The sequence below is a fragment of the Chelmon rostratus genome, chromosome 2, assembly GCF_017976325.1.
Source record: "Chelmon rostratus isolate fCheRos1 chromosome 2, fCheRos1.pri, whole genome shotgun sequence".
Classification (NCBI taxonomy): domain Eukaryota; kingdom Metazoa; phylum Chordata; class Actinopteri; order Chaetodontiformes; family Chaetodontidae; genus Chelmon; species Chelmon rostratus.
Genome location: NC_055659.1, coordinates 30,374,188 through 30,389,158, shown reverse-complemented (window position 1 = coordinate 30,389,158; position 14,971 = coordinate 30,374,188). Strand labels below are relative to the sequence as shown.

The 14,971-nt window shown below is 40.7% G+C and overlaps 1 protein-coding gene across 1 annotated transcript in view; it reads left to right on the top strand.

Annotated features, from left to right (window-relative positions):
* Positions 1-14,971, top strand: part of ptprga (protein tyrosine phosphatase receptor type Ga) — a 390,193-nt gene that overhangs the window by 290,658 nt on the left and 84,564 nt on the right. The window contains exon 6 of the mRNA XM_041954744.1: positions 1,951-2,017. Coding sequence (XP_041810678.1) covers positions 1,951-2,017 — 67 coding nt within the window. The remainder of the gene's footprint in view (positions 1-1,950; positions 2,018-14,971) is intronic.

Sequence of the window (14,971 nt, the reverse complement as noted above, 5' to 3'; positions counted from 1 at the left end):
CCAGATCAGCGGGCAAATCCAGTGGGACCAGCATCTCCTGAATGGATGTCGAAAGCCCCTTCAAAAACACGTCGTACAACGCCGTCGAATTCCACCCACTCTCCGCCGCGAGCGTGCGGAAATGAATGGCGTAGTCGCAGACAGAATTATTGCCCTGCTTGAGCCCACTCAGTTCGCGAGCCTTCTCTCTGCTGGAAGTCACCGGATCAAATGTCCTCACCAATGCCTCTTTAAAGTCTTTGAGAGTGTTACATAGGGGTGAGTCCCGATCCCACTCCGCCATCGCCCATGTCCGTGCCCGCCCGGTCAGGTGCGAAACCATGAAGGCGATCTTGGATCGCTCTGTGGGAAAAGCATGGGGAGAGTGTTCAAAGTGTATTGAGCAGTCTATGAGGAATGACTTACACTGCCCCGGTTCCCCGGAGTATCGCTCCGGTGGAGCCAGCTTGGGACCCGCTCCACTGACTGGAGCGCTCTGAACCGGACCCGTGGCGGGGGGCGGAGACTGTGGCTCTGTGAGAGGCATGGTGGTTTGCCGCAGGTGATCAACCAGATCCCTCACTTGGGACGAGAGTTGACCGAGTTGGGAGGCCATGGCCGCCTGGAACTCCTCCTGACGGGAGATGCGGGCCTCCTGGGCGTGCACGGCGGCCGTGAGCTGGCCGGTCTCTGCTGAGTCCATACTGGCCAGTGTGTACTGTCAGGGCGATACTGGAAAAGAGGACTCAGGCGCAGAGTACACAGCAACAGAGTTTATTAAATCACAACTCGCCAAAGACTCCTCGACAGGCGTGAAAACAATAGCTGTGAAATTACTCTTAGCAAATATTATGAGGACCTGACTGTGGTCTAGGGAAACCAAACGAATAACTAGAATAACATAAATCGCTCAAAGAGGAGGAATACAGGCTATGAAACTTAAGAAACAATAACCGCTCCAAAGGGAGAAAACAAAACAAGGCTATCAAAACTATTCAACGCAGGGATTAGACCACTACAAACCAAAATACGCTCCGCTAAAAAGACGGAGGATTATCACAATATCTCTGGGAGGTTAGAACATAAAGCGCTCGCTAGGAGGGAAGGGAAGGAAAAGGCAAAGACGAATATACAGGCTATGATAAGACAACAAAAAACGCTCACACTGAGGATAAGGAAATTTCTAGTAAACAAACAAAAGGACTATGAAACGAGAACAACGAAAACACTCTTAAGGAGAACTTTGGAATAACGAATTAACAAAGGAACAGAAAGCTCTGACTAGACTATGAAACTTTATCAACATAAAACGCTCACGAGGAGGAACAATGGCTTACACGAAGGGATGATCTGTGGCTGTGGTTCAAGAGTAGGCACGGGTGATACGACCTAAGGACAAACACACACTGGCACGAGACAAGGGAGACGCAGACCATTTAAACACATGGAGGGTAATAGGTAACAGGTGGAGACAATGGGTAATCAGGCTGACGCACCGGTGACACATGAGGGAGGGCAAGTGCTCTGAAACGAGAGGAGAATTAGATTCAAAAAATAGAACAGGGGATGACAAGACAAAAACCCAAGACGAGACAAACCTCACCGCGGTGTGACAGTAGGGAGTAGTAACAAACACAGAAATACAGAAATGAATAAAGGGAAATGATGCACTGTCATTGACCTTACCATGAAATTCACCAGTAGATATTTTGAGAAGAAAAGACACAAATGTCAACATAATTTGTGGCTGCAAGGATGGATGAACAATATCTGGGGACTGTTACTGTTAAAGATGTATCTTTATGTAGATGATATATATGATTTACATGTTACAGATTATATAAGCAGTATGTGCACCCACAGACATTCACACAGAAGGATTAAATAAATACAATTAATTTGAATTATGCAGTGATTTGCTATGAAAAATAATGTTTTCTGATGATCACTGTATCTTTTTGTGTTCCTCAGGTCGGAGGGAAGGACAATCCTGCTGTTGACCCCATAATCCATGGCCTGAAGGGTGTGGTCCATCATGGTAAGTGGCCCAGTCATGTAGGGAATGACAGAATGATGGGTTTTAGGTTTGTTGTTTAGATTTCTGAATGTATATGCACTAAGCATGTGTTGGTACACAAGCATTTAGCTTCTTTTAGCTTCTTGTTGTGGTTCAAATGCTCACACACTTACTGTATGACCTGACCATCACACTGGCTTGGGATCTTCCTGTAAAAATTGAAGAATGATCAGGTAGGTGTGAAGTAGGATATAGCATGACACCTGTATACACAGCATGAAAGGTACGTTCCAGTAAAGTCAATACCAGTTCTTCAGTTGGTGGCAAGAATATCAGAGACTGCTGTTTTCAGTAGTATTGCTGCACTATAGCTTCTGTCAAAAGCATTCTCTGTTGAAAAGTGGGCTTGGGCACCTCATCAGTCCAAAATTCACTCACTGTATTTGCTGGCATACACAGTGATTTCCCCAGTCAGGCCAGTTCGCTGCAGGTGAATTGGAAATCCTTAACTGACAAGGTTTACCTCATTTCCTGTAGATCTGAGGAACTGCAACTGTCAACCAGTGTGGTTCCACTATTGTGAGGACTTTAGATTGATTCAGTGTAACTAATTTGCAGCAGCATTTACTGCAAAGTGTTAGAGCAGAACAATACTTTTGTCGTTAGCCATGATATATTTTAAAAGTGAACTCAGTCCAGACCTGAGTCCAGATCAGCTGTACACACTAATGGGGTTTTGTATTTGAACTGTAAATTTGCTTTTCTGATTTAATCACCATACTTACTAGGGATGTGGAATTAGCGTAGTAAATTAGCACTACTGACTCAGGCCTATGATGGCTTTATAAGGAGAATGTTAATGTTTTTTTTATTGACCGCTATCACCCAAGATCAGAAGGAAAAGGGATGCAACAATATTGTAATGGAAAATGGTAGTAAAGTAATTTCTTAGCTAAAAGTTACATGAACATAAATTGATCCAGTATAAATACTGACATGGAATGAAAAGAGGCAAAACAAGCATAGAGGGCAGGCAAGTGTGCCCAAATCAAAATGTGTACATGGATAATAAACTTTCCCTTACTGATTTTTTATTATTATTATTATTCTCAGGTGTGCAAATGTACTACTTAACTCAGAAAAGAAAGCAGAAACCCTTCTCTTTTTGAGCCAGACATTATACCTATGCATTAGTACCTGTATGTAGAACAAAGAAATTAAAGCATAATTCTCATTCAATACAACTTGGGTTTTATTTTCATCGTGCTGGCAAGCATTATCTGTATTATCTGTATTAACTCAACCAGGTCAACTTAAATAGGAGAGAAAACAAAGGTAAATAGTAAATGGTCACTCTGCCCATTGTCAATATAAATCACAGTTTATAGACCGACTTCCTGCTTCAACTTTAATATACAGCACAGCACAGTTTTTCAGTGCAGAGAAGGATTCCTATTGATCCTTAAGGTGCACTAAGTTTGAATTTCCCTGTAAAATAAAGCTGTATAGATAATGTGGCTGATCTGTTGGCTTATTTACAACCTGTCTTATCACTTCGTTGCACGTTTCTTGAACTGCTAGACTTTGCTGTGACAAAGCAAGCTACGTTGCTAACGCCCTTGTTCACTATTTCCCTTCAAGAACACTGCGATCATCTGCTGCTGGTTTATCGGTGGTTCCCAGCAACATCTGAAAGAAAGCTGGAGATGTTGTCAGTTACTTCCCAATGCTCTGGAACACACTACCTATAGATATTAGGGAAGCCAGTTCACTAAATATTTGTGAAGGAAAGCTAAAAACACTAGCTATGACTTACAGGCCTGAAAACCTTCCTCCTTTGCCTCACGCTTCTGCACTGCTCCACTTCTTTTAAAAAGTATTCTTTGGATTTTATTTTCCATCTTATGGTGTGTTATGCATTCTCTTCTGCCTATTTTCATCCTTAAATATATATTTTTTTGTGGGTTTTTGGCCTCTCCATCTTATTTTACATTAATTTTCTTTCCCTGTTTTTATGTTCATTCTATGTCTTTCATATGGGAAAAACAGGGTGCATGTGATTTCTTTGTTGTCGAGCACTTTAAGCTGCTTTACTTGTATGAAAGGGTGATGTACAAACAAATTGTATTATTATTATTATTATTATTATCATTATTATTATTTTTCAGGACTTGTTCTCATATATTTAATCATACTTATCATCACATATGTGAAAATCTCACAAAGTACCTGGACTAAAATTTGCTAATCAATAGATAGAAAATAGGTGTCTAAGTATTTGTCAGCATGATGTTATCATGACTCATAGACATGATGCACAAAACTACAAAAAAAAAACAAAAAAAAAACAAAGTTGCAAAATGTAGTCATTCTCGAGGCTAACTCTGGTCTAGTCCCAGTGTGGCTTTTAATGAGGGGCTCCTTTTTACAGAACTCAGTGTTCATCAGAAACAACAGTCAACACGCAGCTGCCATTATAGAGAAGAGATGCAAACAAAACTCAAGTGTATGTGAGATAAACATCTGATGAATAATATGTTATCCAACTTCAACTGCAGGGTACTCTAGCTTTGATTCTACTCCTCATCAAAAAGTCTTAGCCTTTTGCATCATTTAGTGTCTCACATACAGTTTATTCACACAATAAATTAGGACTTACGGGATTTATTTTTTCTCACATAACAAATTAGAAGATTTTGCATTGTTTTTTGTTATCACTGTATGCCCTCAGTCAAAAACAGTTGTCTCCTGCACACTGCACCGACGTACATTCCTGTCATGATCAAAACATTTATCCTAAAGCAATGTTCTGTCTCGTTCTCCCCAAAGGGCCCCGCTCGCCTTGCAACAGCAGAACGGCTTCAGAGTGAATTTTGAGAGCTTCACCATACACAAATAAAACTTTGATAAAACCCCACCACATGATACTTGCACTTTATCTCCTGCACAGCTGTCTTGGAAAAACTACTCTGCCTCCATAATTCATCTAACACAAAGACCACTCAAGTTCAATCAAGGCCACGCTCCCATCTTCCCCACTGGGAAGGTGGTTGGCTAATTTGCTCTGTCTCCACCAGTGCTCCTCTATGGAGCAACGGGTGGTTAAATTTTTCACAGCACTCTCTTCTCTTGTTGCTGGGATTGTCTGGCGGACACGCACCACAGGTCTGACTCCTCTGTCTTTGTACCTCATGCCTTGTTGCATTTTACATGAAACCTCGGTGGAACAAATGCCCTCTGACTAGCTAGCCAGCGAGCAGCTCAACGCCATCCCTGTGAAATCAGCCCGGTAAAAAGGCTGAGTCTGATTTACATAGCAGACTCATGAAAGGCTTTGGCGGTGAAGAGAAAAGCCCATTGTCTACACAGGGTTTGCAGAGGCTTTGGAGGCAGATGCAAAGACTGATAATGATGTGGTGGGATGGGGAAGATGAGAGGCGGTGGAAAGGAGGAGGAGAAGCACAACGGTAGATCTCTCATGCTGCTTCTCATTTTAATGTTGATTATAGTGAATTCTGTATATTATCTGGAGACGTCATCATCAACACTATTTCAGAGATCATAATTAGAGGGAAAAAGTTCAAGCGCACATCTGGAATACTTGCAGGTTAAAACTGGGTAAAATTCCTCATACTGTATACTGGTGTCAAGGTGTATTACTCATACACATGAAATGATGCCTTTAAGCAGCTCCTGGTCCACAGCATTAACAGAATATATAATACACAGTATATTTGCAGTATCAAGATAGAGTCCAATGTCAAAGCAGCCAGCTTTACTGGTTTCATGTGATAAAACATGAACACCTTCACCTTCTGTCTTCATTTCATGAAGGAATGTGAAATCATGACAATCATCATTATCAACTACTTTGCATCATTTTCATTATCAATATCATTGGTGTCTTGATTATCACTCACATTTCATTATCACCATGTTGATCGTCTACAGAAAAACCACAACTAATTTCACATCATTGCAATGCAGAGGAACTGAGGGAATGTCGAAAAAGCAGAGGGCTCTCTGATTAACATGAATGTCAATAGCAAATTTCAGTACGATAAAGCCAGTAGTTATAGGAGAAGTTAAGAAAAAAAAAAAGTCAGTAAAAATGTAAGTTCATCCCGTGAGGCCAGGTGAGATTCATGTATAAAGGCAGTCGGGTCACACTCATCAATGCATTGTTTAATAAGTTCACTCAGACCCTGTTTACTCCTGCCTTTAGCATGTGTCTTGGGTCATTGGATCACAAGTGGACAGCGCTAAATGCAAGTGTAAACAACCACCAGGACGCATTGTGATCCGATCACTCAAACCACTTGCCGCGGTGGTCGGGGACACATGTGACCACATTTTGTTTGTAGTGTGAATGCTGATGCATCCTGATGCGCCCCTGACAGGGACGTCACAGGAACATACCTCATCAGTGCAGTGGTTGATTTAGTTACAGAGCACCAAAGAAAAGGCACTGATGTACGTGGAGTACATGCTCCTTTTCAGCTTGTTTTGAGTTCATCTGCAAATTGCAAATTACTTTGTCCTGTCAATCTCAACACTTGGAATAATCTGGAAATGTATATTAGTTCTTGACACAGTTTTGTTTTCTTAGCTAGCTGTTAGCCAATGAAACAAACATGGCATCACATAATAACTGCAAGGGGCCCTTCGACCGTGTAGCGGAAGTGACGTAGTCAGTAATGAAATGTGAATGCAACCGGTCACCTTGGAGACGCTTGATCACTTTGATTCCACCTGGAATGAAACCACATTGATTTGATAGTTTTACCCAACAGAGGAATACAACCTCAACGTGAGTTATTGCTATGCATCAAAACTCTTTATAATTCCATCTGAAGGTTACCTCACGGTTCACCTCAGGTTTCCCAGCATTCATAAAACAGTTCAAACAGTAGTTGGTGAACAAATGTTCTGGGATCTAACAACATGAGATTCATTCATAGCAACATGGTGAGTATTCTCATCTCACCCGAGCTCCTTCAAAACAACAGGCCTTTCGAGAGTTATCCTCACACTGACAAAGCTCGAGATGAGGCATTTTTAAAATTCAGTGCAGTTCACCAGAAAGCCTGAAGGTAAGGTGTACTGATCAAACTAACAACTGTAAATACTGTAAATGCTCACCCTAAACGATGGTCCAAAATTATGGTCTTAACGCATCTTGATATAACTGCCAAACACTGTTTATACTTAACAACCAAAACTCCTCAAATATCCACTAAAATCAATATAAAGGCTGTGAATAAAATCCTCAAAAATTCCCCAAAAGAAAAAAAAAAATGAGGACAGATAGTTGCGTCTGCCCCAAATTTCTGGAAATCCTATTGAGGAGAGGATGAAAAAGAAGCTTAACATAACATAAAAACACTGTGCAGTGGAGCCCTATTAGATCTGATGCGAAAGAAACGCTTTGGGATTAAACCCCCATCAGCTAAGGAGCGGCAGACACACTGTTACAGTAGTCCAGACAGAGAGAGAAGGAGGGAAATGAACAAGAATTTCTCCTCTTCGAATTCCTATAGAAGTGCCACACGGTTGACATGGTACCTCAAACCAGGGGAAACCACCGGAAGCCATGTACAACCTTTAAAAATTAATTGCCAATCAGGGTCACAGAGTGCCAGGTCAGTGGAGACTTTGTGCAGTGAGTGAGATAGTGAATTAATGGACTTGTTATTTGCAGCGGTGAGGAGGAATGGCTTCATTTCAGCACTGTGACATGAGAGCAGTGTGAGCACGGACGCTTGTGCAGATTTACAGAGGAAATGACACAGTGGTGACACAGAGGAGCGTAACAAGAACATGGATGAACAAAATCCAATAAGAAAATATTGAAATTTAATCGATTTTAATGAACTTGTAAGACAACACTGGACTATTTTTTTTTGTTTTCCAGATATTCTGCAGGACAGCCTCCATATACAGCTCAAGCTCCTCCATGTTTACAATGCTTGACCAGAAACGGATGTAGCTTTTTCATTTTTTCCAAAAGAATATGTGACCCCCTGCAAATGGCCACAAAGTCTTGTGAACTCACGTTTTGCATCTGCTAAACGTGGTTGCACTTCTGTTTGCTGAAGTGAGCAGGCGCTGCATCGCTCCCTCTCTCTCAGTGGACCTTTCTGCATGAATCTGTGTGTGTGTGTGTGAGAGAGAGAGAGACGTCAAAACAGCAGTGGTTTCTGTTCATCCGGTTAAGTGCTGTGAAAAAATGCTTAGAATAGTCAGGAAAGGCTTGATTCTGATTACAGTTGATTCTGTTGTTATTGTCATGCCACCACTCCGTGTGTGTTTACTGCCACACAGAGCTCATCGGGCTTTAATTATTTCTGTTATTTCTGTCTTTTTTATGTCCATTTTTCTGTAGCTGTGATTGGCTAAATGTTGAACCAGGGAAAATAGTCTCTACCTCCAGCCTCCAGCCTCACCTCCAGCCATTGATGAGTTCACCTTTCTGCGCTGATTTACTGTTTGTTGTGGTTGCAAGTGCAACTACTTATTCCAATGTAAAACAGACAGGGAAACACTGCTTGTCATGTTAAAAAATTATTTCAACATTTTTGGATATTTTTAATTTTGTTTTTTCATGAAAACAATCAATACCACTCATTTCTGTGTGTTAAATAAGGAGCTCAAGCCTTGAGGTGATTAGCTAAGGCTGGCTAGCATAAAGACCAGAAAAAGAGGGAAACTGCTAGCCTGGACCTCCAAAGCTCACTAATTAAGTTATATATCATTGGTTTAATCTATGCACAGACGGAAATTTAATGATGAAAATGACAATATCTGCTTTTAGAAGGAAGTACATTTGTAGCAATTGTCTTTAACAAACGACAGCTTATCCAGCTGTGCAGTTCTGTGGTGGGTGCATGGCTACTTCACTGTGATAAGACTTCAGGAAGTCCAGAGCCTGCAGGTAACTCCTCAAAAAAATACAAATGACAGTTGTTACATTACTGTTTGGGTATGGCTTAAACAAACAAGCCGTGTTAACCAGTGAGCCTCACAGGTTTTGGTAGGAGTGTATTTGAACTTTGGACAGCTAGCTGTTTCCCCCCACCTACAATGTTATGCTAAGATAAGATTATTGTCCCCCAGCTCCAGCTACAAATGTAATACAAGAACCTGAGATTGTAATTCATCATCCCGCTCAGTGTTAATCTAGGCCTTTCAGTTACCCATGAAGCCCATGCACAAATAAAAGAAACACACCAAAGAGAGTACAGTAGTGATTATAGTGATTCAAACTCATTTCAGCTGGTGATCCAAATGTCTTTGCAACTCAGTATATTTTTGGGCAAAATCTTCTCATTTACTAGTTTTATAATGGAAGAAGGTCAAGCAGGAAAATCCCACAAAACAAAACAACTCATTCTACGAAACTAATGCCATGGCTAAAGCGCTAACGCTGACAGAAGTATCGTTCATGATCATAAAGCACTCAAATTAATTCAAACATTATTGTCTAAGGTTTTACAATAGGAACGCACAATTAGAAACAATGAAAACACGCCATAAAATCCTAATAAATCCACACAATAAATCCCAACATTTACCATCTGTTGATAAGACTGGATAGGAAGTCACTAGCTCAGTGTTTTTGCAGTAAAAAGCTACTTATCACTTCTCATCGAGGCATAAAACGTCACCTCATTTCATGTGCAAATGAAGCAATCTAACTGCAATGCAGATAAATGAGTCCCTGGTTCTTTTATTCTTGAAACTGCCCTCAAACACTCCAGGATTTAGAACTGAAATATGTCAGCTTTTTAAAAAACTTGCAACACTGTCCCTGTATGACTTTTCCAAGACCCCCTTTCTCCACAAAGCAGAACTGCTCAGGAGTTCAGAAATCAGGGAAAAAGTTATGACTCTACTGTATTTAGAATTTCATCATACCTGGTTAATGGTTGTGTGCTCACGGTAACCCAAAGCCAAACACCTGATTCATTCTGACACCCGTGCTCAAACACTAACAGGGGCTGTTTAAAATGGAGTAATGATTATCAGGAATCAGGAATCAGGAATCATTTATTGTCATTACACAAGTTTGGAATTGGGAAAAAACCTAAAAAACCTCAGCACAAAGCAACATTTAAGACATTATAACAAGACATTATAACAAGACTCTAACACCTGCCACCTGCACATGTGGGTGGGCGAAGGAAGTTTGGGGGGGGGTGTCACGGAGCAGTCACCCTGGGGAGGGCTGCAGCTCCTACAGGGCGCTGCCCTCAACCCTTGGCTTACCACGGGAGAAGGAGGGGGTGAGGGGCCAAAGAAGGCGTTGAGTTAAGGGTAAGGGTGAATGTCCTAGAAGGAGGTGGGGGTCGGAGCATCTTGTCTGCAGAAACATCCAGGAGAGTGGAGAAATAAGCGTCCTTGAGAAGGCCATTTATCCTTATCATTAATTTATCATTTAGTTGGTGTCATCAAACTGTTATCAACAGGTGGTGTCCCCTACGTTTTTTTTACTGTATTGTACTGTTGTACTCTTCTGCTTAACATTGTGGATCCAATATGAAGGCGTTCTTGGGATGCAGGCCACATTCTCTTCTTTCCTTATGATGATGAACACCAACAGCACATAGTTATTCTGATCATTCTTTCAATATCATAAGTCAATCAAGACTTGTATTGGGAGGAAGAAGGAAGCAGTGAAAGGATGTGATTTTTCCAGCGCAGGAAGTCGATGACTGTCACACCTGAGAGACTTCAAACCCTTCACCAGATATAACAATGGTCCCAGATGGTCACATATTCAATAACAACACTCTACAACACTTTTGTACCAGTGCAAACTTAACTGCAAATTTAACTTGTACTGGTAAACACAAAATGAGAGAAAGTCACAGTTAAAAACAAGATTCAGAGTCTACCGCTGTGCTAGTGGCTCGTTGAGGCTGTGCTTCATCGCAGTGGTGCTTTGAGCTAAATTCTAATGTCTGCTTTGCTAATATACTCACAGTGGCAATGCAAACATGCTGTGTTGTGTGTAGTACTAAATTTGCCATGTTTGCTATCTTAGTTTAGCTTGTTAGCACTGAATACAAAGCACAGTTAATGTTCACTGGGATGTCGCCTTTCTTCTTTGGCAGGTATTTGGTCATACATCAGGTTTATGAATGTGTGTGCCACATTACATTGCAGTCTCAACAATAGCTGTCAAGACGTTTCACTCAATTGCACAAATGTTAGTGTGATGGTGGTGAATCATGAATGCCTGTATCAGATGGTGTGTCTCTCCATCAAGTCGATTTTAAGAGATTTTGCTGGTTAAGTAGAGATCTCGATTAAAAGACAGTGGATCACTATAGTCAGTAGGATTCATCCTCTCAGGACCTTAAATGTCTCTACAAAATTCTGTTGCAATCCATCCAGTAGCTGTTGAGATATTATACTCTGGACCAAATGGGTGGACAGATTGACTGACTGTTAGAATGACATGGCCAGCTAAAATTTGAGATTAATTGTATGTCCGTGACAATATACACACTCCCTTCCACATAAGCACTGGATGCACTGTCAGACTCAGATCTGACATCAGCATCATGAATCATATACATCAGAAGTGTTTCTGTGAAATGTTATATTGCTCTTAGAAAACATTTAAAAATTCAGAAATAGCTGGCTTATGATGGTTACAGTTTTTCAGTCTTTCAGGGCGAGTTTCCAGCCCGGTCGGTAACCTCAGTGGTTATTTTGCTTCATCTGAAGCAACCAAATCAGGAGTGGGTGCAAGGTTTAAAAATGGATTTAATTTAAACAATGATAAAGTCATGTAGCCAGACATGTTAAATGATGTTCATTTTCTGAAGGAAAAGCAAACCCTCAGGTTGACTACACACTGGCTGTATCTGTATTTGTCTTCAAAAAATAATTTGCTCTTCCTCAGCTATGTGCCAATTCAATTTCCTTTCCTTGTATTACAGGGGCTTGGAAACATGTAATCTTTAAACTGCTTTAAGCTTCTTAAGGAAGATCACAAACTTCATCATCAAACAACATATGTATATCATTTTCCCATTCTCACTATGAACTTATTCTACTCAGATACACTAAATATACTGATGTAAGTACTTCACAGTCTGGTCTCTTCCCTAGCCTGTACACCAGCTGTAATAGCTGTAACACATTATCAGCTTGTTACAGAATACATGTTTTCATCAGGTTGTCAAATACTGTCATCTGGAGGGAAGTGGATGCTACCAGCCTGAACTCATTTCCCTCCCTGTTGTTGCTTTCTGGGGTGATACAACAGTTTTCAGAGGCTAGGCACTTTCCAGTTCTACTGCAGTGCTCAGCACTGGTCTTAAGTGTGGTGCCTTCTCACAGGCCCGATGTTGTGCTGGGTTCCTAGTATCAAATGGAAATGTGACCTGTGACCTCAGTATGGAACTTTTAAGCTCTACTTGGTTAAGTTTTGGTAAAGATAGTGTTCAAAGGAAAGGAGAGAAAGGCGATGAAGGAAATGGTTGTCAAAGTCAGATGTGATTGAAAGCTCCAGAGAAAGCTCACGAGTGGACCTTGTATCACGTTATTGGTGCATTTTTGAAGGCAGTGACAAAAGTTGTTGTCATGATTAGATAATGCTCATGTGGGTCATTTGGACACCATTTTGAGGATATATTGCACTGTGGTTAAACCAAATGCACCATTGAATAACCAAAACCCACAAATGGTCATTGCACAAGCTGCATCACCATGTTAAATCTTCATCCCTTTCCTCTTCAAGTGCTGTATGTTTGCATGTGGTGTAGAGCATAAGAGCGAGAAAGTTTGTCTCATGTTTAGATGCTCCTGAGTTTTTTTTTTTGAAGCTACAAGCCAAAATGTGTCAGTGCTTCTTCAAATGCATCAGTCTTGAAAAAGGTCTTTCCTGTCATCTTCCATTCCCACCCCACCTACAACACCCCTTCTCCTGTCTTGGACTCTTCCGTCTTCCCCAACTCACTCTGTCATTTGGACTCAAACCCTGAAGTACATCTCTGACTTGGGGTTGGCGAGGTAGTGGGAGAAAAATCTTGTCAGCGAAGAGCAAGAGGAGGAAGGGGGAGTTAGAGGAAGACTTGGGGGTAGTGGAGGGGGAGACTTACAGTTCTGACCTCAATAAAGACATGCATGTCCCCCTCGCGATCAGCCCTGTGTCCCACACATCCGTAAACACTTGTTTCCATTGCTGTCACGCTCCTCCCTCATGTTTTCATTGGACTGGATTCAGTGGAATGAATACCTTCACCTCCCCTTCCTCTCATCTCTTATCATAATTCCTCTCCCCGTTGTTGCTGGTTTCATTCTTTCAACGCCTCCTTCCCCACCTTTCCATTTGCTTCACGTCATTCCTCTGCCTTCTTCTCTCTGTACTTTTAAGACCTTTCTCTTGTCATGCTCTTTCCTGCCTCTCCTCTTCCTCCTCTCCTCATCTAAAATGCTTGTGTGTGTGTGTGTGTGTGTATTAGTGTTTCAAGGCAAATGAGTGATGAGGTGTTGATGATGAAAATGATTAAAGTAAATTTCATTCATTTTCTAACATTAGAGAATTTTGAAGAATCACTGCACTACATCTAAAACTGCCACAAGCTGATAGTCAGGCTTAAGTGTGTCCTTACAAAAAGTTGCACTTGGGAATGCAAATATTTACAGTTGTTTAGAGATAATGTTTTGAATGTTTTGGGGCTCACTATTAAGACATAATGTAAAATGCAATCAGGGAATATTAACAATTGTCAATTGGTGTCCTCTACAAAAAATCGATCAAGTGACTGTGGAATGTGAATGGGGTCTCTTAGCAGTTAAAGAGCCTGTTCAGCACCAAACAGCAACAGACAAAGGCAGCAACTACCTGGTTAACACAGTGGGCCATTTAGTAGCAAAAAAAGCCACATTCAAAGGAAAAACAAACAAACATGCTAAAACAAGAATGAATACAGAAACATGACTCCAGATGCATAAAAAATAATGCACAATATTGCTTTGATATGTACGTGTCTTTTGGAGAGATTTTACTCACTGCTTCTCAGCTCCTTCAGCTAAAGCTAAGAGGATAGTTTGCAAGTTCGTGTCATATTTAGCAAAGCATGGCAATAAGAACTAGACAATTCCGGCGCCGCCGAAATTTTGACAGCGGCAAGGCAGTGGTACTCCAGGACCAGGATTGAGAAACACTGATCTATACTAAACATTCAGTAGTGACAATTTCAGTTCAAGATATATCTTCCTTGTTTTAACAGAGACTCCCCTGCCGTGTCTCGAGCCACAAATGCATTTTTTTCAACAGGGAAGTGTCTGTAGCCAATCAGATGTATTGGCGCATTTCAATAAAATTATTGATTATCAAACAGTGGTATATGTATCAATATCTACCAGTGTTGTCATGATACCAACATGTATTTCAATACTTTTCAAAAAAAAGAAAAAAAAGTCATTATTGGTTGAGACAGATAACCTAAAAAATATTTTCATTAGATACAGCCAGTCTTGAGTAAGTCTTTAAATGGTATGTTACTTTCTTTATAACATATTAAATGGCTAAATGTGTATGTAAAATTTTGTTACTTCATAAAGATCATGTGTGTGTGCATTTACAGCTCTGAAAAATTATGACTACTACTATTAATATAATAGGCCTAATATAAAATAATATTAATGGGCTATTTAAACCAGAGAATGTGGTAGCTAATTGCAGTGCAGCTTCATTTTTTCCCCCATTTTTGTCTGTACTTTTGTGGAGAGTGAAGGGGGCTGGAGTTGATGCTTTTAGCTCTGAATGTGGCTTTTTTCATGGCTCTACATATTATACAAGTTACAAGTTATTACCTGACTCCTGTTCATGTTCTTGCATAGAAGCTGTAAGATTGGCTGAAAGCATACAGCATTGCTTGTGCTATTACATGATGGAGAACGTGCTATTACATGATGGAGAACGACATTGAGAATGAGTTTTACTATGAGCTCCCT